At 39.9% G+C, this 27,540-nt stretch overlaps 1 protein-coding gene across 1 annotated transcript; it reads right to left on the reverse strand.

Annotated features, from left to right (window-relative positions):
- Positions 1-70: 70 nt before the first annotated feature.
- RDH10 (retinol dehydrogenase 10 (all-trans)) lies at positions 71-27,540 on the reverse strand. Its single transcript, XM_012663171.1, has 6 exons — positions 27,005-27,540; positions 25,185-25,420; positions 5,377-5,475; positions 4,000-4,145; positions 2,253-2,384; positions 71-2,145 (listed from the first exon to the last, which is right to left on the reverse strand). Exons 1-6 carry the CDS (start codon positions 27,291-27,293, stop codon positions 2,022-2,024), a joined length of 1,026 nt encoding a protein of 341 aa, XP_012518625.1. The 5' UTR covers positions 27,294-27,540; the 3' UTR covers positions 71-2,021.

Genomic DNA, 27,540 nt, shown 5'->3' on the forward strand with positions numbered 1-27,540 from the left:
ATTCAAGGGAGAGCCACAGAAGTAATTAAACTGGGCTGGGACATGGCAATGAAAGACTTCCACAAAACCGTTAAATGAATTAGATTTATTGAACTTGGAGAGATGGACATTCTTATAAGGGCAATAACAAACAAAACAGAAATAGGTTTAAGTTACAACATACAAGAATAAAATTAAATGTAAAGAAGATTTTTCTTAGGTTTAAGGTTGATGAATGGGTCGTTAAAATAGAACAGATTTATCTAGGATTGTTTGAGTGTGCTCCAGGTTAGCTGGGAAGCAGACCAGGCTAACCTCTGAAAATATCTGTTCCCAACCCAGTGTTATGAGATCACTTCAAAGTACTTATTTAGGTCCATAATTGAAAATTAAGAGGCAGCCAGTGCCTCCATTGTTATAATGGCCTTGAGGTTTGATTATCTTTCGTAAAGAGAAATTCAAACATACAATGAAGCTCTTCCTTAATTAGACTTGTGCTGTGTTGGAGACACCAGCAACCAGCCAGAACCTTTCCCGTACGTGGATACAGTGCAGATTTCATCTGCAGTGCAGTCAAATAAACACACACATAATGGGATGCTGTTTTCCCACTTTTAGTGTAAACAAGTCCTTAATAAAGTATCTAACCTGGGTAGATGGTAACACTGGCTATTTGACTGAATGGCACCCTGGGTTGTTAATATCTGTTCCCCAACACAATCCCATTCAATTTTCTTTCAGGTGGGGTATGACAAAAAAAGAACACAATGATTTCCCTTACAACATTGCTGATAACTAATAATCACACAAGCTGCATGTAAGTTAATTTTTAAAATTTAATCAGTCCTTTATAAAACTTCCCAATTAGTAAAAGTTGGCTTATTTTAATAGCCTTAAACATTGGTCACTATTTAAACAAGACAGTCTAAAAAAAAGCAATCACATAATAGTTTATAGGAATTTACAAGTGGATGGTATACATTAGATACAGAGGTAGAAGTTCACTTTTACAATGTTTCACTAATACACATATACCAAATTCAAGGCACAAAATAGTTTGCTTTACAAAAAAATACTGTAAAAATGTCATTTGCTGTTCTACAATGTGAATAAACCTTTCAAAAGAATCTTTACACCCTTCCATACATACTCCATAGAATAAGATTTTTCCCCCTCACTAATCATAGTTGGCACAAAAATGGGGACTTTTTAATGTAGAAGTTCCCATTTTTAGAAACTGCTTCTTTGCAGAGCTGCTATGCATTCTAGATAAAAGTCCATCCAAGGAAATGAAACATAGCAACTTCCTGAGGAAAGGGCACTTTCTGTATGCAGCAAAATTCATAGGTAGAAAATGTATGGTATCTTTTTGGATAAGTAGGTCTCCAGACACTTCATGAAGTATTTCAGAGATAAATTCAAAAATTCAGCTAATACTTTCGTCATTATGACTTTAAGAAAGAGACCTGATCATCTTTACTGTAACACTCAGACATCATTTGCTTCAAATTGATGGAGATTTCAAAATTCCTTTTTAAAAGAGCTGAACATACAACACCATGAAAAAACCACATAGGCTTTGCAAAACTAAAACTTAGAAAACATTAGAAAATATAGCACTATCAGTCCTTGAAGATGCAAGGATGTCAACTGGCTAATTTAATGACAAGAATGAATAAACTCTATGGGAATTCTGAAAAAAATCACATACATGAAACACATTGTCGTTATTATTTCTAGACTTTCTGCTCATTAAAAAAATAATGGTAGCCTGAAGATGTCACACAGTGCTTATCTACAGATTTGACTGTTTTTAGGGTTCTATCTAAAAGGACCCTGTTGGCAACAACCTAAGCTCATTTTTACTGATCACATTTTCCAAGTAGTCAGTTAATTTACACTTTATTTTTTTTTAAAAAGTTGATTAAAAAAAAAAATCAACAAGGGTTAGAATCCATAGAATGTCAGTAATGCTGATGTGAATTGGACTGAAACATCTTGATCGTCTTCTGGTAGAAAGGATATTCCATACAAAAAGATTCTTAGATTCCATTTTTTGCTTCATTATTGTTTGTGGCTTGTTTTCTTTGAGCAATAAAGGGATACATACACTTGTCCGCTCCTAGGAATCGATACATGCACACAACTGCTTCGAAAGGGAGGATGCTGGAAAAAGAGAGTCAGAGCTGTTAGCAAACTCAGAGACTGCTGTTCATTTAGACATCAAGTGGGCACAGAAAGACTCAAGCAACAAGGGAACCCCTCCAAGTTACCTTTTCATGAAGGTCACGATGTACATGAGGCGGGGGGTGCAGATCATGGGCTGGTCAGTGAGGATGGCCTTCATGGCCTGCTTCACACAGTAATCGGGCTTCAGGGGTGGCAGAAAAGGCTCAATTTCTTTCCTTAAAGTTATATATTCAAAAATGAAATTAAGAATTTACACAATAGGGAAGATTGGAAATACATATCAAAACATCAATGGTGACGTTATCTGTGTGATGGGATTTTGGGTACATTCTGTTTTCTTCATGGTGCTTTTCTGTATTTCCCAAATTTTCCTACTATGAACACATCTTATTGGCATAGTGTGGAAGACAAGTTAGGAAAAACAAAAAGCAAAATCGGTCTGCTTTTCTGTAAAGTGAGAAAGTCATGTTTTTAAGATGCCTTAAAATGTATTTCAAATGATTTTTCTAATTTTTGCTCTCAACAGAAAAAGGAGAGGTTGGTTGGCATAGCAAACATTAAACCTAATAAGATGCCAAGCTTTTAGTATTAGTTATAGTTAAAATGAGGGTGTGTAAACACTGGCATAACCTTACTGAGTGAAATGAAAGTCAGCTATACACTTTCCAGGATGCCTGAATAGGAAAACCCAAGGTATATTCTCAAGGGGGCTCTGAAATGAAGGGCCCTTCATAGACATCCCATTTTCAGTTTACTTCACTAAGTTACATGTTGAAATAACATAATAATATAATCTGCACTGTCCCACCACAGCTTTGGACACCTGTACCTGCTGCTATGCTACATAGGAAACAGCTCCTTAGCAACTGGTTCCTAAGTACGTAAGAGGGAAAAAACCAAAACAAACCAACACACACACACACACACACACACACACACACACGCACGCACACGCACGCATGCATGCATGCACACGGGCAGGATAAGAGGCAGAGTTAGAGTCTACTTCCCAGTTCAGACTTGGAGTCAGCCGGAGATTGAAATGACTCAAATCGCTTTCCACCTACTCACTGCTGCTTGTTCAGTTCAGTATGTGTGAAGAATGGCCCCCAACTAACAGGGAACTGGTTTGGTTATCTTCCTTTGCCTTTCAAATTCACCCAAGCAAACATCTCAAAGCAAGCATGTCTTCACAAGTATCCTCTTAATGATTCATGGCTTTGTTTATTCTGCTAAGCTCAAGTCAGATAGAACTTGACATTCATACCATGTGCCTCCTTTCTACACGTGTGGGTATTTTATTTTTTAGTAAATCTAAATGGTTCTTCTCATTCTGTCAGAGTGAATCTAGCTATATACAGCTGCTGCAAAAAGGAGGTTTCATAATCTGGAGTGCAATAGTCAACAGTCTTTTTAGAAGAGGGGAATGTAACTCTTCTGCTGCAGTGACATTGCATCACATTCAACCGAAGTCGCATGAAGGAATTTTCTTCCGGAGCCTTTATTTACCAACACTAATACTAACGAAATGAAATATCCCTTAAAGATGTAGCTTCTAAGAAAATAATGGGCATTTACGAATTCTCCTTGTAGAGAAGCCATTTCCTATCTGATGTTTCTGGATTGATTTCCGCAAATTAATATTAGTGTGGCACCAGTCCCTCGCTTGCCAATCTTGTATACCAATTTTACAAACCTTGACCAATGAAAACCACAGATTAATTGTCAAATGGCAGTTAAAATGCAAGGCCGACTGTGTTTGAGGATCCAATTCCACACGTTCTCCCAATATCATTCTTTTTATCGGTAATAAGATAGGTTCTCACTGACCTTATTCGGCAGCCTCTGAACATGCCAGTGTCTACAAGGTAAGGGCAAACCAAGGTTGTTTTAATTCCATCCTTTTCAGCAGCCTTTAGCTCATGGCTCAGGGATTCATGAAAACCCACAACTCCAAATTTACTGGCACAGTAATCCTAAGGTAGGAGGTGGGGGAGAGAACAGAAATACTAAGTATATGCCCAAATCCCTGACCAAATTGAAGCTCCCCTGGTCCTATTACTTTGGTTAGATGTTCGATACAAAAGGTTACAGGTGACTAAGCAAAGAAAAGGAAACCATTTTAAAAGAGAGGTATCTGATGTGGTTCAGTGCAGAAATAATATTTTCAAAGCAACAGCAGAAACAGATGAACACTTTTTGCCACATCAACTAAATATCATATTACTTTGGGGAAGTTACCACAAAGGATTCTATGAAAGCTAACAAGATGAAGTTAAAAATGGAGAGAGGTTCACTTTGAAGTGTCTGGAAAATTTACAAATGGTCTCTTGTTCAGTAGAGGAGACTGAAAAACCAGTTTGTTTAAATTAATGCATGAAGAACAAAGGCAAGTCTAGCTTAGGTGGTAAATTGTTATGATCTGACTTTCTTTTTAGGGCGAAGGTAAAATGAAAATGATAACTATACCTTGTAAACTTAAACTAGAACTTAACCTAAGGGTACACAATATAGAGAGAAAGTTCTTGTCCACAACCCAACTTTAAATTTAGGAAGGGAAATATAAATCCTTTGAATGTATAATAGAAGCTACCTAGTCTGTGTCCTTTTGCATATTTCCATGGAGTGATGTTTTCAATTTTATACACACCCATAGGACAAACAGCACAGAATGATATGCATACACATGGTTTCTAATTTGCATATGGTGAAAAGCAGGGTTTGATGAAAGCCAGTTCTGCAAACTTACAACGCAGAACACCTGACATCGGCCATAACCACTACATATCGTGAGCTCATCCGAGATAGCTCAGTTTTGGCAAGTTGACCAAAACAGAAAGGGAACCTTTGGTTTCATTTATCTGTCCCCTACAGCGAGACCACGGCCCTCCATGTTCTGTTGTTTACCCTGTGCCTCCCATCACCATCAAGCAAAGCTGCTAATGAATATGTCATACTGAGAGGACTGGCCCATCTACTTCTCTTGCTGCTGCAGCTTTGTCGAACTAGTCTAAGTGATTTTATAGCAGGAGAGGGAGATTTCCATCTCAACAGCTGGCCCTGGGCTACTATGGAACGTCCTACACGCAGCGTACAGGTAGAGCACTTTCACAAATATACGCTCAGCAGGTACTCTCCTTAGGATTCAGGTGTACTCAACACTAGATAACCGGATTGAATCTAGGAAATGTTTTATATCTGACAAACCTCAACTCCAGCAGTACTGAACAATCCCAAGGAACTTGCAACTGTCACAATATGACCATGATTAATCTCCAGCATCGTAGGAAGAAAAGCCTTAGTGGTCTGAAAGAAAAGTAAGATTCAAGCTTTAGAATCGACATCATGAGTTTCATCTAAAACCGAACCCAAGATCACAACACAAATTTTTGCCCACATAATGTTATTACATTTCCCAATGCATATACAAACATTTTACACTTATCAAAAAGAGAAGATCCTTTAAGTGTCTGGTTAACTTAGCACTGTATCATCGGCATGCAGGCCTATTATAACAGCCATAACCAAAAAGACTGTAACACAAGAGCTTTTGGGGACAATGTCCAGAGATGAAAAGAAAGCCATTAGGAGAAGCCTCTTAATCACCTTTCAAGTGACAGTTATCTGCTAATCTAAACTAGTCCTAAGCCAGAGTCTTTTAATGCTCATGACACTTCAGCACGGCTATCTCATGGTCTGTGAGAGGCCTCCAGCCTACCTATGAAAAGGTGCCTTGGATTAATATTGATGTTTACCTTATATCTATGTCTACATAGTAATAGACCCATGAAAGAATATTCCAGCAGCATGCTCCAGCATTCAAAGGTTTATTAACAAAGTGTACTAGCAAGAGGCAAAGTATTTTAGGAGGTAAAAAACAAGGTAAAAGTACAGAACCGTTTTAATGAAGACTGCGTCATAATGCTAACTCTGTCCACTGTGGGGTTCACTGCAGTTGCTCTCCCACGGACACAGGTGATGGCCGCTCAGGGCAGCAGTGTGTGTTGCACATGTTTCAGGGCAGTACTGATTTCTTACTCCCTAAACTCTTTCCCTTCTAGTTCTCTTGCCTCCCAAATGCAAGCCTGTATAAAAAAAAATTACTTCAAATTGCTTAAGATGATCTATTAACTACTCTTCCAGGCTCCCAACAGTTTTATAACCTGCTTCTTAAAAGAAAGCAGCAAAGAGCAATCTGTCTACTGTTGAGTTACATCCTACTGCCAGCAGTTTCCCGTGATTTATGAAGAAAAAAAAAAAAAAAGCAACACTACACACTACACAGCAGACTTAAGGAAGAGGTACATTCCCTTCTCACAGGATTTCCTGGCTAAGGTATTACTGAGTTTTTGCATAAATATCTAAGTTGTTATGATAACGTTTACATGTACAAGGTCAAAAACAGCGATTCCACTAATTCTGAAGTTCTTCCCTGCTCCAATCCACGATGCATACACTGGTCAGATGAATCTTTGTGAAATATCCCAAGATCTTCCCCAGTCTGTCTCCTGGGTCATCATGCTGTATCTCTGACCCCCAACTCACATCCCATGTGTCTGAGTCTCCTCACTAGTACTTGGTGTCATGCGTATTCTCACCCATGTGTTTTTAGCCATAAACGCTTCCCTAACAACTGCCCCCAAGCCCTTCCTATATAAAACAAACTGCAAGATTAACCACGTATTTATATAGCCTTTTATGCTTTTCAAAGTGCTTCATATTAATTTGCCACTGTAGTCTCACATTAATTCTTTATTGAACGTACTTAAGGTGTCAGGCCTTTATCTAATATTATTCTAGGCCAGCCGACTTTGTCTATATGTCTCTAAGACATACAGTTGGTACCATTCACCTTAACATATGATGGTGTTTTGGTTTTGATTGTCTCATACCTATTTGTGTGGCTGTCCCAGACTAAGCTGGAAGACCCAGATCAGTCTTCCAAATATCAAGGGAGAATTTCTACACGGTGACAGGCATTGCAGAAGTGAGCAAGTGAACACACTTCTCATGAGTGCATTGCCGAGGTAAGAGACACACGTTTCAGCTTGATTGTATTTCTTTGTAGTAGTAAACAGGAATCATTAGGGTAATTATGACAGTAATTATTATGTTGGTCTGTCCAATACCCAAAAAAGTCAAGAACTGGTACTTCAGGTCATTATGGGTTCAACTTTAGGCTCTGTAATTTCTTTATGGCCATTATATTACAGAACTGAAATAAAGCAACATCACAAAGAAGCTTATATATTAACCAGAGATGTCTAGGTATTAAAAGTCTACTCTTGGAAGACAGGGATAAGTTTAGTATGAAGAATCCTTTTTATCTGTTTTAAAATTGCTTAATACAGCTAAATATAAGGACTTAGTAATATTAAATCCTAAGAAGTTACATGCAGTATAAAATTCGAGTAAGAATCTGCTACTTGGTTGCCTGACAGACTGGGCCCCACAACCATGTCTGCTCATGTGGCCAGTGTCCACCCTAACTCTAGCTGGTGGCTGGCTCTGACTAGAAACTCAGACACCAGAGAGGGCTGGCTCTAATGACTTCCCCGGATTCATGCGCTACGGTCTTGCCTGCAGGTGCTAAATGACTAATCCAGATCCCTAGCACCACATAAAGGTAGGCGATAGAAGATTAACAAGTCCCTAAATGTTTTTTAAGTTTAATTTGTTGTGAGTTCTGAAACTGATTGATGTCCCCTCTCCCTCCCCTGAAACCAGTCTTGGTATTAACTTATCAATTCAACAAGTAATTCTTGAACATCTCTTACATGCAGGTACTGTGTTACGGCCATGCAATGAAGAGCTAGTCTCATTCCTGTCTCTAAGCAGAATTTATACTCACCAGAATTTAATTGGGTTAAATCAGTGCATTAAATGCACAATAGTTGTAGTTTGTTCTTCATATATGCAGCGTACTATGGCTGTATATTCTTAAAAAATGTAATTTGGGCCTGTTTCTCCCAGGTGGGACCTCCTCATAACTCCAAAGTTGTTTGGAGGGAGGTTAAGCTACTGGTTTTGTATTTAAAGGAAAGAAAATGAAAAAAAGAAAAAGAGAAACCAAAGAATCCAAATATGGCTATGTGGCTAAAGTCTTTTCCAATTGTGGGCTATAAACATATTTTTCAGAAAAATATGTTTCAACTTTAATTAGCTGGTAAAGTGTGATACTTGTTGGTTTAAATATGAAGCTTGCTTTTCTTTTTTTAAAGCATGGTGGGTCAATGTTCAGTTTAAAACTTAAAAGCTGTGATTTCTTTGCCTAATCAGGGACAAATTTGGCCTTCTGTATAAATGAAGTCCAATATATCTTTGAATTTTCTACATCTCAAGGCAAAGACCTACATTCTTTATTTAAAAAGGCTCACCAATTGTAGGTAGTACTACAATTACAACAACTACTAACAACATCACAACACACAAGCTATTGAGGAGACTGCAGGTGAAGTAAGTAAGCTATCCAAGGCTACAGAGTCAGCCTCGGAACTCAGACCACTGTTTTTCAAAGCTTGCTCACACACGTACTCAGCTCCTACCCTGTGCCGGGCAGAGGCAAGCCCGGGATGAGAGCACCCACATCAGGACCGCTCAGGTTTCTTTTAAGCCTGTGCTCAGGTTCCTGCTGGAGCACAGTGCATGCGACTGAGCACCAAAGCTGTTAATCATTTCCTTTGCTGCCTGAACAGAGGCGAGCAATTACTGCTTGAGTGTTATTTCCACAACTCAACTCCTGCCTTTTGTCGGGAGCGAATTATTAAATAAACTTTGATCAACACTAATTCCATTCCTTACTTTGCAAGAAAAATGCTATAGATGGGTGACTAGAAAGCATTGCATTTTCAGGAATTTTCCCAAGTAACCTGACTAGTTTTCCTTTCTAATTACTCTTGCCCTCAACAGTCTGCTAGATGACATCTGAGATAGCACAGCATATTCCGTCCTTGACACAGCCTGACAGCACAAAGAGATCTGGCACTTTGCAATGAATTATTAATGTGCACAAATATTGTAGCATGTATGAGGTGGGGACCAGCAAAAGGTGAAGTGCTAGTTGCCATGACACCAGTCAGTTCAAGCTAAGGTTCATAATCTTTAACTTTGTCTCAAAGAGTCATTAGGAGAATATAAAGGGCAAATCTGAAATGCACACCCAAAACGGCTTAGGTATAAATTCACGCGTGTGCTGCCACGGCTGGATCTGAAAGGGACAGATAATTCACTGATCAACAGGACTCCTGTATTAGATCAGCTAAAAGGATGGATTTTTCTAGATTAGGAGTTACCAACTAGTAAAAGGGTCTCCAAAAGCAGTACATTTGATCAGTCTCCAGAGTTAGCTGGTGCCCATGGTGGTTGGCAAGGCTTTCTGGATGCTAAACTCAAGTCAGAGAATTGCACTCTACAGCTAGGTCCTTTTATTCCAATGTCTAAAAAACAGAGGAAGATATCTAGTTCTTCATCAGGAAAATATGGTTGACCTTGATCTAGAGGGCCTCACAGTCAGTAACCAATATTTGAACCGGGAGGGTTTACAGAATTTAAAGTTGGAAGGGGCCTTGGGATTTTCTTGTCTGCAAAAGAGAAAACTTTTAGTAGCTGACTCTGGCTGTTAAGTGTGGAGCTAGAATTTTGATTACCATGATTAATTTTATCACAAGGTTCCAAACCATAACGTGCTACCAGCAGATAGCTATGTGATTAAAAAGAAAAAAAAGGATGGACATTCAATGGACACTGACATTCCTACGAAACATGCTTAACAAGTCTAATATCTCCAAAGCTCCTCGGGGTTCTTCTTCAAAGCACTGGGAACTTTGAAAGATAACTGTAAAGGTCACATTTATAATATAAGCAAGAACTTCTTAAAACAGATGTGTAAGTGACTGCACATAGACACGAAATGTCATAGCTCAAGAGATCTTTGAAAGTTAGGTTTACGCCAAATTAACTTCCAACAGTTCCGATCCTCCAGACCATCCTTGGTGCTCTTAATGACAGACCGTGCCGTGCAGAGCCTGCAGCTGCAGTGTCAGGACAAATTAGCCTAAAGTTAAACAAAAGAGAATGTGAAGAAATGTGGTATCCGGCAAAGCCTGACTTTTGAAATTTCTAGCTTGATGACATTTTAAAGGTGCAGGTAAAACACTCAGAATGTGTTTTCCGTATTTGTTAGCAATTCTAGCTTCATGGACGCTAAGGGAAAAGCAAAGTTAATCTCTCAGAGTAGGAGAAGGCCTCATACTGTATTTTTGTGCATTTACACGGCTGTCCTGTGATCAATTCAAGAAAAGTCATCTTTTAAAAGAATTGTTTTGAAGTCTTTATCTCTTATTTGAACATCTAAGAAACAGAGTAGGTATTCATTTTCAAAGAGGACCATAAATTATATTACGCTGGGGAAAAGATGGACACCACCAGCATCTATAAAGTTTTCTAATGTTTAAGAGTTTTCAGAATCTCCAAATAATAGCATTATGTACAATCTGAAAAATGAAAAGAATACAGTCAAGACTCCACTGAACAAAGAACATGACTGGAAATGCTTCCCATGGTCGAACAGCTCTCCTCCAGTGTTCTGCCTGTGCTGCTGCCAGCGACTTATCTTTATCAGAATCACAAAGGAACATTTTCCTGCTTATTTACAAGGCTGAAATGACATCTGGTGGCACTCTTCTCTGACAACTCAGTCACTGCTCCCGGAAAACTATGATTCGACAGTGCAAACTTTTGAAGGTGCTGGAAATATAGCAAGCGAACTGTGTTAAAAAGGTTAATAGGATAAATCATTAATGTGTTCAAAGATTTAAAATGGTGACTAGCTAACCTAGGTAAAGAACATATGGCTAAATAAATACCCTTATTTTTGCAGATTTAAAGGTATCTGCTTAATGAATATACTTACCAAACTTTAGAAATTTTACTTTGACCATAGAAAGTGTTATTTAAAAAAGCAATCTTTCTTACAAAATTATTTTTAATTAGGAAGTAAAGTCTAAATCTATATTTGTTATCAATATATTGACTTGAAATATTCTAGTTACAGTCGACAGCAGAAATTTTGGCATTAGTGTAGTTGCATAATAGCCTTCCTTTTTTTTTTTTTTTTTTTACTTTTCCTATTTGGGTATGTTTGCAGAGACAGAAAGGTCTCCTGACCAATTGTGCAACTGAGCCCCAAGATACTTAAACTGGAACCACTCTTGCAGACTTAACACAATGTTTATCTTAATTTCTATCAGATTGAGACAAAACATTCTCTCTTAGATATGGACAAGAGACTAAAGAACATGTAATAGTCAAATTTGTGCCAATGTTAAATCTGCCATCCTTTTAAAAACATTTATTATTGTGAGGCTACAGGGATTAGTTTAACATTTGAACAGCATCAGCAGTTAATACTTAACACACATGCACAAGAATACTCCTACAGTTGCCCTGCAACCAAGAAGCTAATAAAAGAGCTAGGCTTTTCAAACGAACACCTAGATGATGACACCATTAGTTATTCAGCAAAAATAAATGCTTCATTAACTTGTCTTCCCACTGTTAAAGAATGGGCTTAATCTATCCCGAGGCAGCAACTCAGATATCAACATTCCCTTACATTTTAGGGCTCGCTATGTAGAAACACCAGAAATGAGGTGACTTAAAACTCAATTTGTCTGGAAAGTATACCGGTCTTTGGAATTCAGAAACCCACGTGGTCCTGACTGCCAATTACTTAACCTTCCTTTTGTTACTTGACCTCTCTGAATCTTGATTGAACTCATTTGTGAGACAAAAAGAGGAAATTGCCAAGGATTTTTTTTAGCTCAAATATGTTATGATTTATATTCAGTAATTCTTTCTTTCATTCCTACCAAACATTCAAAATACAAGTTGGAACACTTGCCTAAGACTCTCGTAAATGACTCAATAAGGTATCAACTCCATTAGTGCAGTTGCCAGCATCTGGTGATCAGTAAAAATATCTACTCATTAAATATTTATATGTAGTCATGTCTGTGCCTTTTAACATAATATAACTTGAATTCATGCCTCTTATCTATTAAAAAAAATTACAAATTATCCGTGTGAAACAGTAATCGTTTTTCTGTGTTTGACTTGGGTCCATGGAAACTCAATGTGTTAAATGATGAATGCTGTTTCTGAAGTGCTGTTTTCCCTGATCTTTCTGACTGGGCCCTGAATGATCAAAGGACTGTCCGATGACTTCCCTCAGGCTCATGCCCCTCGCTCTGTTTAATAACTTTATGGAATAATGAAAATAACCCACAAAATTGCAGCCAAATAGCCTGCCAAACAACAGCCTGTCATTAATTCCTTTGCTTTTGCCCCAAACTCAAATTGCATCTCAGAAATTCTAATAAAGACAGATATTCCAAAGGGCAGAGGCTTTGGTTCTGCTCTAGTGACCAGTAACCACTTCCATGAGGCGTAAACACATACATGCGAGCGCAGCCACTGCTCAGGCCGTCTGAAGCGGCAGGACCCCTAAGCCCTGTTCAACAGCACAGCTCTCACTGTCCCCTGGATCATCCACCCTTGTAATTCATAAGTGTAAATAGTTCAAATTCCTCCCTCCTTTCTAGTTTGCTTACTGTTGAGTCTTTAAAAATATTAAAATCTTTACATAAACGAAGGACAAATATAATCAAGAGGTCATATCTGACAACTTTACTCTTAAGCATGCAGTATAACAAGTTAGAATGCATTCAATATATATGAGTGTCGATGAGATATTTATATTGAGGTAGACATTGTTAAAAAACAAAAATAAATTTTGGGGAACCTGTTAAAGAAATGTAAGGATTGTAGAATCCAACTTTTATACAAATCAGTATTCTCAAACTTTGCTACATGTTAGAATTACCCAGGGAGCTTTTCCTCCTGCTGTCCAGGGCACATCCCAGACCAATTATACCAGAATCTCCAAGGGAGCAAATAGGGCAACAACAGGCAATGTTCCCCAGGTGATTCCAATCATAGCCAAGTTTGAGAAACTTCAGTGTTCCAGAACAGTTTCTCAATCTCAGCACCATTACAGTCTGGGGGGTAATTTTATGTTGTGGGGACTAACCTATGCAATGCAGGATATTTAAGCAGCATCTCTGGCCTTTCTCCACTACATCCTAGTGGCAGCTCCACCAGTCTCACAAGCAAAATGTGTCCAGGTGTTGCCAATGTCCCCTGGGGCAAAAGGGCCCTCAAGAGAACCACTGTCTAGAAGGAACATGTACATTAGCAAAGCAAGTTCCATATACTCTAGTGATGATTTTCTCCTAAGCTCTAATTCTCACAATGTAATGATATTTTCCTAGGTTTGAAATTTGTTTGGGGATGGAAAAAAAATCACAAATATGGGCTCAAAACTTCGTCATTTTTAGTTTCTACACCTCAAACCACCACTCCACTACTAAATTAAGAAATATCTTTGAAGGACAATCATTTTTTTTTTAAATTAGAGATGGGGTCTCATTTTGTCACCCAGGCTGGAGTACACAGGCATGATCATAGCACACTGCAGCCTTGAGCTTCTGGGCTCAAGTGATCCTTCCATCTTAGCCTCCCAAGTAGCTAGGACTACAGGCGCATGCCACCATGCCTAATTTTCAAATTTTTTGCAGAAATGGGGTCTACAGAATTTTGAAAAAATTTCAAATTTTTTTGCAGGCTAGTGTCAAACTCCTGAGGACAATAAAGTTTATCCAACAGCCAGTGTGGTATATTCTAGTTACCTCATGGAAGAACAATATTAAAGTGTAATAGAGGATAGCACTAATCATTTAGCAATCACAACTCTGGCTAAACCACCCCAAATGTTATTACTAAATTGTGAGAACTAAAAAAAGAAAACATCCCGTTAAGTACAGCAAGCATATGTGAGACACCATTCCTTCCGTTATCTAACGATACCGACCGCTGACACAGTGCCAGGCACCAGGTTGGAAGCTAGGAGGGACACACGAGACAGGCAAGGTCCCTGCCCTCCTGAAAATTAATTCCAGATAGTCATTTTGATCCTGGGCAGGAAGAACACGGTTCTTCACCACCTGGCCCCGATTTTCTGTCACGATGCTTATGGCTGTGGAAACTCCATCCTGGGCACAGCAACCAAGAGGAAGAGTGAGGTAAGGAGCACCCGGATTCGTCTTTTTAGACACTGGACCTGAATCCAAATGAAAACAAAAAGAAAAAACCAAAAAAACCCAGACCAGGGTGGGCCCCAGAGTCCATGGTCTGACATTTCCCTAGTCTACGAGATTCCTAAAAAGCTGGTTAGCTCAGGAGAAAAAAAAGGAGTGGGGGAGGGTGGAATATTGAGAAAGTGGGAAGAAAAATAAGCATTGAAGAGCAGTCCCTCCTCCACCTTGCATGTGCATAAGAATTGCCTGGGATCTGAATCGAATGCACACTCTGACTCAGTAGTTCTGGAAGCAGCCTGGGAGGGGCCTAACACGCACCCAGGCACTGCTCATGCTGGTGCTCCAGGCCAAGGCCAAGAACGTGGTTCTAGAGCTAGCCAGGGGAATCTGTCTACTCCAAACCTCAAGTGGCTTCAGATCAATTTCTCCTAGCAATTCAGTAAAACAGGCAGACCAATTTCTCCCCCTGGTTCCCAGTGCCCCCCAACTTCCAACATTGATCAGGTAAAGACTGGCTCCAATCGGCGTCAGGAGCCCCCAGTGCTTTGCATGGATGACTATGCGAGTCGTGGACTGACTGTATGTCTATTTGCCTTCGATCCATTTTTAGCACTAGCAAGCCCTCCAACCCCATTAGAACAAGCTCTCAAAAAGAGACCTAAAAGACTTCAAAATCCTTTCCTGTCATCCACAGAGGCTTTGAAGGCTTAGCTTTCAAGACAAGGCATGTAGACCCTGTTAGCCCCTCAGCATTTACTTCTTTCACTTTCCAACTTTACCTTGGACTAGTGAACCATAGAGGCTTTTATGCTTTGGTAAGCCTGTGAGGAAACTCCACTTGGGAAAAAATTACCCCTTTAGAAATCAGATGCTTGGGCCCTAAGTTTGGACACGTTATCAGCCAGCCAAAACCGCACTATTTTGAAAATCCATGATTAACGTTTCAAAGGCAAAGCTTGTGGAGCTATCTGGAATTCTGATCCCATAAGATTATTATATAACAGAAAAAAGGTTTTACATTTTCCAGGAGATAAACTAGTAAAACAAAATAAAGTAAAACCATACTGTTACTGAAATTTTGGTACTAAGTATTTATAGAACTTTGGTCAGTCCTTATAGAAGAGCCCTTTTCATTCACTACTTTTTTGTGTCTAGATTTTCAATGCTGACATGCAACAAGGAAGAGAAGGAAGAGAAGAACAAGACTTGGTGACCAAGGATGTACTACACTATTTCCAAGGAAACAGCTACCTCAAATATAGACCACGGAAAATTACAGAAAAGGTATAGACACACATGAGTTGGGCTTTGGTAATAAAATTCTAGTGTAGTATTGGTTCTTCAGGCTAGAATTTTACACGATTGTCTAATTTATAGAGCAAACTTTCTGGGGATATTAAACAAGGGTTAATCAGTTATTACTAAACTAACTATGCTAATAAAAAAAAACCCAACACTTGAAGATTCATTCTTACATTATACCACAGGGCAAAAACCCAAGTGACTCACAGGAAAATCTACTGTACCAGGAGCTTTGAACATGTAGCCCAGATAAGTATTCGTACAGGCTCTAACCTGGAGTCCCAGACTGAGGGTCTCCATCCTAGTTCCTTCCTTCCCTGGTGGTGACCTTAGGGAAGTCCCACAACCTCTCTTGGTTTGTTTCCTCATCCATAAAAATGGAGATAATGACTCTACTTAATTCACAGTCACTATGACGCTCAAATCAGAGCACAGTGTTTATGAAAAGGCTTTATAAATTTAAGTGTTATATAAAAGTTAAGTAAATGTACACAAGGCTCATTAAGCATACATTTATAGGCTATTTTGGTTATAAGTGCTATCTATTTTTGGTTAGGTTGTTGCCTCAAGTTCCTGCAGTTGCTGGTTCTTACTATGTATGGCTCCCAGTCCTCCCTGCCCTCTACACAGTGCCAGACCATACTTCCGGGTGAAACTCAGTATCTGGCCACAAAAAGAAGTCTCAAAAACATATTGCGAAGCAGTTGCTTCAGGTGCCTCATCCCTTTCATCCAGAGTTCTAGCTGATGCTGCAAAACAACAACAAAACACTTTCCAATAACACCTCTTTCCTAATCCTTTCTTCAGACCTGTTTTACTGAGAGCAGAAAATGACTATTATAAATAGAAAAATTACAACGTTTGAAGGGTCCAGCACACATAAAAATACTACAAGTTGGTACAGAATTATTTAAAATTAATTACACCTTACATTATTTCTCTTTCCCAAGAGATTGCAGAACTACCCTGCTTAAAAACCCTTAGGAAATCAGTAGGGGGCAGTATGTTAATTACAATATGCAGGTGGGAAAATTCCGGGCTTTGATTTTTAAGTCTCACTTGTCCTCAAAATACCCATGTGTGTTTACATAAGTTACACTACAAATATTTTCCTAGTTACACTGATTTGGGAAGTGTTATTTCGAGCCCCATTGTTTAGAATAACACTAAGAAGCTGAACCATGTTAATATTCAAAAAATTCCAGTACTATTTGGAGGAAAGGCAAGAAATTCACATTTTATGCAAGCAGCAAATAAGAAAGAAACACTTGTGGTTTCCCCAAACCAAAAAACACAATGTTAACACCATTGCTACTTTTCACACATCTTTGTGTGATCTTTGAAAGTTTCACAGACCAAGTAATATTTTGTTTCCAAATGTGAATTCATTGTAAGTGGCTTGTCATTGTAAGGGGCTAATTTGACAGCACTCAAGGTTGCAGCAGTAATTACCCTTACTTGTTAAATATTCTAGCAGCATTTGCTGCAGTGTTGAAAGTTTTATGATCATTATGAGAGGATATTCATTTTTTTCCCCCTGTGGTTCACTTAATTTTAATTTCAGAGCATTTAAGAAAATGGTCCCTGACAAGTGTGAACTTGAGTTGTAAGAGAATTGACAAATAAAGTAAAGAAGAAGAAAAAATTCAAGAATAGGCCATGCTAGAAAAGCTCATGTTAGCATTCCTTCTGATGAAAAGATGACCCTTGTATCCCTCCAGCATGGAGATGGCACGAGCCTGTATAAACCCAGGGATACAGGTGACAGAAACTGGCCAGCCAGGTATGTCAAGGTAAACATGATCAAATCCTGAGACCATGCTCTGCCAACCTATATTCTGAATAATGGTATCTTAACAGTGTTAAGTCACAATACAGGGAAGTTTCTGAGGCTGCCCTATTAAAGTATGCTTTACCTACCTAGAAAGAAGTCTTCTGAGTTATCTTCCAATTATGCTTAGACGGGGTCTCAGCCTGAAAGGGGCTTCTAGGTCAGTTCATATAATCTAGAAGGAGTTAGTTCTTTGAATAGTTAACTGCTATACTAACTTCGGAGATAAGAAAGATTAACACATTTTAATCTGATCCCTGGAATTACAGGCTCAAAACATTGGACTTAACCCATTCAGCTGAGGCAGGGAATAGTTCCCTGTTTCTTAAGGACTATTAGATTTGTCATACTCCAAAGATTAGTTACAAAAGGCCCTTTCTCTTAGGAAAATACTGGTTGTGTGTGTAGGAAATAAGATACAAATCCACCCTGCCAGTACGCCCCCTAGTGGAACTTCAGCATAGTACAGTTTGGGGTTCAAAAACATATCGGGCATTTAGGACTTACATAGGCTGGAAGAGACTTTTCCAGGTCTGGTGGCTATAACTGCACCATAGTCATGTCCTTTCTACTTACTATCGAGCAGGCAAATAAACTGCGTCATCTATACTTTGACCCATATAGACAGATATCTGAATTAGACTGAGGCAAATGGGCTATTTACCAAAATTAAAACAGGCTTAATTTTAGTTTCTGAAAGAACTAAAGCAGAAATTTTAGATGAATTTGCTATTAATATTCCTTAACTCAAGAAAAACCTTAAATATAAAGGGGTTTCCTACTTAAAATTCTTCTAACTCTCAAGTGAGGTTATTAAATTGCTTGAAAGGAATTTTCTCACATTGCCATGCCTTAGATATTCAAGTTATTAATACTAAAATCAATTCACTGGAATTTGCCAAAGATCTTGAAAATCTGAAAAATGATCAGAGTAAAAACAAATTTAAGGGAAGAGAATAAATTGACAGAATGTGAGCAGTTAAGTATTTAACCAGGGCTTGTAGCTCCTCTCTAGGACCCCGAGCCCCAGTCCCGCCATGAATGGCTGAGGACTCTGCCGGCACTCTGCATCCAGTCTCTTTGAGAAAGCTGTTCAATCAGTGTTAGCATTAGCACAAGCTAAAGAATGCTTCCACTTTGACACGTCCTACAGATTAATTTCTATTTGGGCAGATAATGGCTAAAGCTCCGGAGGTAGAAATAACGAGGAAGAAAAAGAACAAACATCAACTTTGGTTCAAGGAATCAAGATAAATAACACAACTCACTCCGTGACTCAAACCAAAATAAGGCCATTCCCTGAGCCAAGAATTTGATGACTATTCTATAGGGACTGCCACCTTAATATATAATAATATTATTAAGTCAACATGATAATATTTTGAATTTGTGTTTTTCTTTGTCAGGAGTAGTGATACATTTTGTCTAAACCATTCAACTTCTATTGTCTCCCAGAAAAACAGAACTCAAATGGCAGGACAGTCAGACAGAGGCTCTTGTGTGAGTGTGCAGGGCTCTCTGGGGGAACAGTGAGGAGTCTGCCTGGCTGGAGTGTGGAGTATACCACGGGATGTAATAGGTGCTGAGCCGGGAAGGCAGGTGGAAATCAGCTTTGGAGGGCCCAGGATGCCATGCTAATGAGCCTGGACTTCACGCTGTGAGCAATACGGTTAAGCAAGGGTTTTAAAAGCCATCATATAACAAATTCAAGTCTGCTTAGAAAATCCTAAATTGGAGGGCAAGAAATGGAACAAAGAATTTCAGAGGCTCTTTCAAGAGGGCAGGCAAGAGGTGATGGAGGCACACACAAGAAGTGGGAATGGAAAGGAGGGCATTAGTCAAAGCCCACGGTGGCAAGAGAACAGTCAGGATTTGGTGACCCCTGAATGTGTGCAAGATGGAGAGGTGAAAATAATGCTGGTGTTTCCAAGCCTGGTGACTGGCCATACCAGGGGTTGCAAAAGGGGGCAAAAAGGAGTTAGCTCGGTTTTGAGACATGCAGATTCTAGGGAATGTGTTAAGCTACTGCAGTAGATTATCCAGCTAGATAAAGTGCACAGTAAAAAGAGTTCACACAATACTAAAGAGTCACTACAATTCACAGGTAGGGAGGGGTTAAGAAGATTGGGAAGGCAGAAAGAGAAGCAGGAGAAAATGGGCTTATCATGGAAACCAAAGCACTTGAGTGTCAAGGAGATGGTCAAAATGGTGTCATTTTTAGAAAGATGAAGCTGCATGGTGCTACTTTTTCATTTAGCTTAGCAGTTATGACATTGGTTACGTAGCAGTATTTTCTAAACAACTGAGACAGACACAGAATAGAACATATATCAAAGATGCTGGGAAGCTTTTTATATTATGTAGCATTTGGTTCCCTCCTCACACTAGTTATGTAAAATGACATTTTATAATGTCATAGATTTTGTTTTCTAATAGATCTGGGCCTAACATGTAATATATCAAATATACAAACCCAAAGTTCGGAGAACATGTGATCCCATTTTGTGTATATATGTATACAGTCCCAGGTATCTAAGTAGGTGCTATCAAAAGAGATGTTTTACTCCATTTTCAACTGTGACCACAAGAATTAATAAGATAAAGTATGCTTATCCCATGTCAATTTGCAACTCACTCGACATACAAAATGTATTTCTAAAGCTCAAACGTTTTTATACATATGACATCTAACAACAGAAACCAGTTCTAGTGCAGACTTTTAGGCCATGAATTGCAAGTTTTTAGTAGCTATCACAAGGCAGGGAAGCAATATTCTTTATAAAATACTTGCTTGTACAATTCTTAATATTATGGTATGGAGGAAATATTGGTCAAATGGTTTTATATGAATACTATAGAAGTGATTTTTTAAAAATTCTAAATCTAAGAGACCTTGAGCAAAACTAGGTTTCCGTAACCAGAGAACAGAGGAATAGAGTATGTGAGATTAAAAACCAGTAAATCACATAAGAACTTAAACATTAATGATTAGGGACCATTCATGAGATATTAGGTACAACCATAGCACTAATGTCTTTAAGTGCTGCATTACTCAGATCTAGCTGGTGGGCTTTTACTTTTCCTGGATGGATTTTAACTAAATAGACTTTAGACATTTGGATATAGATAAATGCCTAATTCAGTAATTAGTATTTTAAAACTGTGAAACCTTTTAAGTTAAGTGGTCTATTAATTAACTACCAATTATCTTGTCTGACTACCATATCAATAGAAGTAAATTACTGACTAGCTACTTGACAGATTTAGTCCTTTACCATGCAAAATTTCTTTGGAACATAAAAAGCCTGAAGTTAAATGCTTTTGCATCCCCCTTTTGGTTAACCAGGGATCAATTTGCTGCTCACATATAAAAAGCCAGATGCAGCTCTTTGGTCAAAAAAAATCTATAGATAAACTTTGGTTTTTAGAAATGACAAGATTCTACTCCCTCCTTTAAAAAGAAAAACATGTGAAGCAATATGAATATTTTGGGGGAAACATGGGTTTACATGAAGGCCAACTTTCCACATTTCAAAGTAGAATAGAGAGAGGTATTTTCAAGTTTTTGCATCTCACTAAGATACAGAAAGAGCCTACATGAACGATTCCTATGCTAGAGCTGCAGTGCATGATGTTGCATTCATTCTACATGCTCTTGTCCTAACTGTGAGTACTTCACAGCAGACTATACTGCCTAGAACCTACCCTAAATCTATCACTTCTTGACTGGTGACCAAGAGAAGGTCTCTAGGAGAGCCGCTGGTGATAAAACGGCACTGGAAGAAGTGTCACAGCAGACTCAAAGGCTGTGCAGAATTATGCCAGGCATTGTGAAGGCTTCCAAAGTATATAAAAATTATACCCGGCTACGAAGGAAAGAATTGCTGTAGGGGTCCTCTCCTTGAGGACTGGTCACTGGGAAGTATGAATCGTTGCTACTCATTCAATTGGAGCTTGATTCAAATTGGTATATCGGCCTTCTCAACGTTGCTAGCCTCCCACCAAAGAGCAGAATAAAAATGAGAACACAGGTGAGGCAGGAAGAATGGAAAAATTATATAGGAAAGCAGAAGAAGTTACAAACAATAACAAATGTGAGCCAGCCCCAGTTTGAGATAACAATCTTACATGGCTTGAGTTAGTCCAACATAATGCTTACCACTTCAGAACACAGACCCATGTGACTGTTCTCTGAATAGATAATCTTCTAAATATTTAAGCAGAAGTCTGTCATTATCAAATATTGAGTGACTTAAGAACAAAGTTCTGTTTCAGGCACAGGAAAACAAACAGATGTATATAACAAACTGCCTTCAGACAGCTTGCCATCTACTTTGGGATGCAAGGCACGGCGCATAAAAAGCTGGCCGGGCGCGGTGGCTCACGCCTGTAATCCTAGCACTCTGGGAGGCCGAGGCGGGCGGATCGTTTGAGCTCAGGAGTTCCAGACCAGCCTGAGCAAGAGCGAGACCCCGTCTCTACTAAAAAAAAAGTAGAAATAAATTAGCTGGACATCTAAAAATATATATATATAAAATTAGCTGGGCATGGTGGTGCATGCCTGTAGTCCCAGCTACTCGGGAGGCTGAGGCAATAGGATGGCTTGAGCCCAGGAGTTTGAGGTTGCTGTGAATTAGGCTGACACCATGGCACTCTAGCCCAGGGAACAGAGTGAGACTCTGTCTCAAAAAAAAAAAAAAAAGCTATACCACAGAGCACATACTATGCACCAAAGGATGGGAATGACAACAAAGGCTTGGAGAAATTAATGGAAAGAAAAGAAAAACCTTAGACAAGTCATTTAACCACAGGTTCATTGGAAAACAAATGGTTGGACAAGAATGTCTCTGTGGATCCTTGCAGCTCTAATACCCAAAAAGGCCAGAAGGGCTGGAGTGGGAGGGAAAGAGTGGGAGGGAAGTTATATTGAGAACTGGAGCTAGGCTTTAAAAGGCACATGGAATGGAGGAGGAGGGTGTTCCAGGTAGGGGGAATAGTATTAGGAATGGTTTGGAAGTGAGAGTACCCACAGCTTTTCATTGGAAGTCCACATGGTTTTCTATTTCACTGTATGTGACTTTAACTCTGAGTCAGGATCAACATACTATTTGTTATTTTATGAAAACAGACATTAACTGCTACTCAGACATCTGGCTCAAGACGATCTGTTCAAATGACTGAACAAGTCTTTGCTCAGCTGATCTACTTTTTAAAATATATGGGGCAACTTCTTTTCCCCACATAATACAGTAAAAAGACATACTCATTATTTTTTCTGGAAGGGAAACAGCACATGCCAATGTCAACACATCTTTGAAAAGTTACCACCAACATTTTCACCTAAGAGGACTACTGGAAGGGAAGCTGAATTCAGGTGGCTCTTACAACACTATTTAACCCCTGTAAAAAAATAAAAATTTAAAATTTAAAAATCACTGTAAAAATTATAGTAAATTGTCCTTTAAATTTTTGTTGCTAAATCTGAACTTCTCAAAAGGTTTGTAAATCTCAGCAAAAAGTCAGAAATTCCAACTCTAAAATGAATTTTCTGACTCAATATTGAAAATAAATTCTTAAGTTTAGATGCTTAAGGGAAAAACAGCTGGAGAATTCAGGAGCCTCCCATATTTTAATATGAAGTGACGTCATTCTGTCAAGGCTTCCAAGAACTCCTTAAATTGTGTGGTTAAGCAACATCTCAAAGCACAGTGAGGACTCTAGGAAGGTGGTATTTTCCTCCTTGGTACACAGATTCAGTTGCAGAATAATTTTCTTTTAGGGATTTCATTAGATTTTTCTCCTTATGTTAGAAAGTAGCCTAATGTTAGAAGTACAGTATATCAATTTATGTGTTTTTCAAAGCTAAGGCTATGGATTTTCTGTGCTTAACACATTCTAGCTCTCATTTTATCAGATGTCTTTCTGGAGCTGTTTTCCTGTTATAAATATTTAACTGCAGATTGTACAGCGTTTCTTTAAGAACCTGGTTACATTTGAAATTTTACAATTCAGCAAAATAATCACACAGAGAAAGCAGGCAAGACGGCTAAACTTCAGAGTACTTGGTGTAGGTAAAAGTTTACAGTTAGAAAATCTTGCATTAACTCAGTCAAAGGTTATTGGGTGAAAAAGACAATCCCAGTGTCTGTGGTTCATAACTAACCCCGACAGCTCTGTATCTGTTTCAGGCTGACAAGTCAACTAAAATAAACTGGAGTTTCTATGGCAGCTTCATCCTTACTATTTTTTAAATATGAAAACTACACTCCACCTGCAATTTATCTATGTCTTTTATTTCAAATGGTGGTTGTTTGTTTTACTCAGAATTACAAACACACAAGATTTTTGATAAATTCCACTGCCAACTTTATTCAGTTGGACTGGCCTTTACTCATTTGACCTGCCTCTTTGACACTTGCTGCCTGTTTTTGTGGACCCAGCAACAGCAAGGACTTTAATTCCATTCCCCACCCCCAATGCATACAACACACACCTACGTGCACGCACATACACAGGCATGCTTAAATTCCCCTGAACTGTATTTGGTGATCTCCTCACTCATTTAAAACATAGATATGAATTGGGTCAGGTCATTTGTATGTTCATTTCTAGAGGTTTGGAAATGAATGAAATAAAGCTCATGTTTAAAATAAAACATTAAAATTAGCTTCTTCCAAGATCAAAGGTTTGATGTTCAAGGAGCAACATCTGAGTAAGTACTTCTAAAGCCAGATTAAGTTTTTAAGCATTTGCTAAAAAATCAATGAGGTTTAATGTGACCTATTTAGGAGAAACAGTTCTTTGTTGTGTTCTATTAGAAGGCTAATCTGTCTATGGAAAAAAAGTAAAATCCTATCTCCTTCCCCTTTCTTTTTGGATCCCACCTGTCTACAAAAAGTAAAGGGGAAAAACTATGAGCAAGCAAAGCATAAAGTGTGTCAACAGTGTACAGAGTTATAGCGGAGAGCTTCACACCTACCTTTATTGAAGATAAGTTCAGCTGGAAAACTAGGGTTCCTTTGCCCCTAAAGCAGCAGAAGCTCCCCCACCTCCCCAGATGTGGCGGTCAAGCTGATAGACAGAAGCTGGCGTTCTTAAACCCCCAGCTCATCAGGTCTCACAACACTGCCTTCCCTCTCTGTGGTCCTATCAGGGTGACTTCCATTCTCATTTGAGAAGCACATTCTAACCTGAGAAAGTCCTGAGATGTCCTCAACTGGACAATGCCATGGACCCTGGGGATGGTCAGAGGATGTTAAGTGACTGCTAGGGTGGCCTGACCACTCCCAATGGACCACAAATGCTGATCTCAGAATCTTTGGCACTTTCCAAAATGTGGCTGAGCAGTAATTTGGAAGCCTAAACCCTGACTTTAGGAATTCATAAGAACAACCAATGTTTTATAAACTCAACAGAAAGTAAAATAAACAAACCCAGGGTTTTATGCTCCCTCTTGTTATTTTTATGGCAATCTTTCAAACTAGTTCAAAATGTTCAATCCTCTACCCCCTCAAGAAATACTGAATTGGGGGCGGGGGAGTACAAAAGAAAACAACTATTTAATAGTAACCAGCATACACTGTAATTCACCATGGGGGAATAGCTAATTAGGAGACTTTGTGGTGAAAGAGTGCAGGTGGCTTTCAGGCTGGCACTGAAATCTCTCTCCTTCCCAACCTTCTCACTGAGGAGGGCCCAGCAATCAAAACAAGGATGTTTATATTTACCCAGAAGTGTGCATGGCAATTGACCATCATGGTTCTCTCAATGAGCTCATCAGGACATTCCAGAAGGTGATGCCCAGAGACCACGCCAGCATTATTGACCAGGACTGAGACCTCGCCAACCTCCTTTCGGACTCTTTCAGCCGTCAGGTAGACATTCTCCCTCTTCCCCACATCACAGGTGTAGGTAAAAACCTGCAAGTTACAGTGGGGCAGAATTTCTTCCTCACCATTTCCAGCTGTCCTCAGAAGTCCAGATGAGGAGAAAAATGGAACAGAGAAGGCAGTGCAGAAAGTGAGTCACATGGCAATCAATAGGACAAAGATCACACAAAACAAAAATACTACAGTGAGCTTCAAATTTCTAACACTGTAAGGCTTGCCAATGACTGAACTTACAGCTGCCTTCCTCCCCTAAAAGTCTTTGGGAATTACAGCAATTTACTGCATAACTTTGCTTAGGGGAAAGTCATGTAATTGTGACAAGTCCAACGCAAGTAGACCACATGGGATCAGCTTGCTGGAGCTAGACACCTGCAAAGAACTGATTTCAGCCCAGAGAATAACACACACACTACACAGTCCTCTTTTTTTTGAGAAACAGTGGCCAGAAACAGCTCTTAATCTTTAGTATGAGCGCCCTCAAAATAGAAACTCACTTCAAGGCTCACAAATCAAAACTATAATTAATAATCTGAATTCATTCAAAGCCAAGAAATGAATCTAAAGTTCCTCATGAACAAGGTCACTTGTTCTAACAGGGGTGGCTGATTCCCTAAGAAGTACCCTCACAAATCAAGTTTACAGGTAAATATGCAATCTTACCACATATGAACTCAAATGATTTAAAAACCAAAATCTCTTCCCTGGAAAATGAATACCCTTATCTTTTAGGTTTGGGCAGAGAGCACAAAAATCTGTTATTTGCTACCCCTCCATACTACCACTGAAAATTGAACATTTTCAACCTTAAATGAAAAAGGCAGGTGCCAGTAAGTTTGGTGACAAATATCAATGTAGGGGAGAAATGGTGCCCAAGTCAATATTCTCTATAGTTCAGTGTTTTCACTGGAAATGAAAAATTTGTCAAAAAGCAAGAGCCATTATCAAATTTCCTGGGCCAATATTTATTATTGGTTATGGATTCTGCTTTGGGTTTTATTTTTTTTTTTTGGCCTCAGATTCGGGTTAATTAATAAGTATACAGAAATGCAGATTTCCTGGGCTGACCAAAAACATGGAAAAAATTTCCAATAAAGCTTAAATCCTTCAAGCGCTTTCTCTTAAGAGTCAGGACATGTCTCAATCAAGCTCAGAGAATGTAACTAAAGCTGGTGAAACAATGTAATTATTTACCCTGGCTTAAGTTATCGTGAAATCATCAATACTGCCCTAGTCTAAGCGGTTCAGACCACGGTAGCACAGATACATGCTTCAGTCGAGTCTGAGAACAACTTCCCAAAGACACTTTAGTTTCCCATCGCGCCGCTTGCAAGTCGGGAGTGAGACATTTATTTGGGATCCAAACCTGTGGTAACAAGTCCTCTGTCTTCCTTACTCTCGGAGGGCTTAGGAACCCCCACAGTCGTCCTAAGAGACTCCGTTAGGACTGGGTTTGGCACACTTTCCCCTTCTAAATCAGAGAGGTGATCATGCTCCTTTATCACAGAGCAAATTCCACTCGCCTTCCAGAAGACTAGTGGGGTGTTCTTTTCCTCGAGAGCGGGGCTGACCATGGCAGTGGGGTTTGGGGGCCTTCCAGGGTAGCGCGCGGGGTGGGGACAGGCTTGACCCAACAATGCTCGGGCGCGGATCCGAGTTACCTTGCAGGGCGGCGGCGTCGGCCGCCTCCAGGTCGCGGTAGATGTGGCGCACCATGCCCGCCGTCTCCTCGTTGCTCTGCGTGTTGATGTCCCAGAGCACGAGCAGCGCCCGGCGCCGGGCGAACTCGAGCGCGAAGAGGCGGCCCAGGCCGCTGCCGGCGCCCGTGATGAGGCACACCTGGCCCGCCACGCTCTTCTCCTTGGGCCGCACCAGCCAGCGCGCCGCAGCCAGCACGAACGCCCAGAGCACTTTGAAAGTGACCACGAAGAACTCCACCACGATGTTCATCGCGGCGCCCGGGGCCTCGCGCGAACCCAGCGCCCGCGTCCGCGCCCACCCCGCGCCAGGCAGCCCGGCCCCTGGGCGCTTGTCAGAGCGGCCGGGACAAGAAGGTTGCGCCCCGCGCCCGCCCCCGAGGTGCCCGCCGGGCTGGAGTGCGCGGCGCCGCTCCCTGCCTGCGCGGGGCCACTCCCGCCCGGGCTCGGCGCGGTGGCCCCGGGCTGTGCCTGCAGCGGCAGCCGCCGGGCTCGGCGCC

This window comes from Propithecus coquereli, unplaced genomic scaffold (assembly GCF_000956105.1).
Source record: "Propithecus coquereli isolate 6110/MARCELLA unplaced genomic scaffold, Pcoq_1.0 Scaffold8, whole genome shotgun sequence".
Taxonomy (NCBI): domain Eukaryota; kingdom Metazoa; phylum Chordata; class Mammalia; order Primates; family Indriidae; genus Propithecus; species Propithecus coquereli.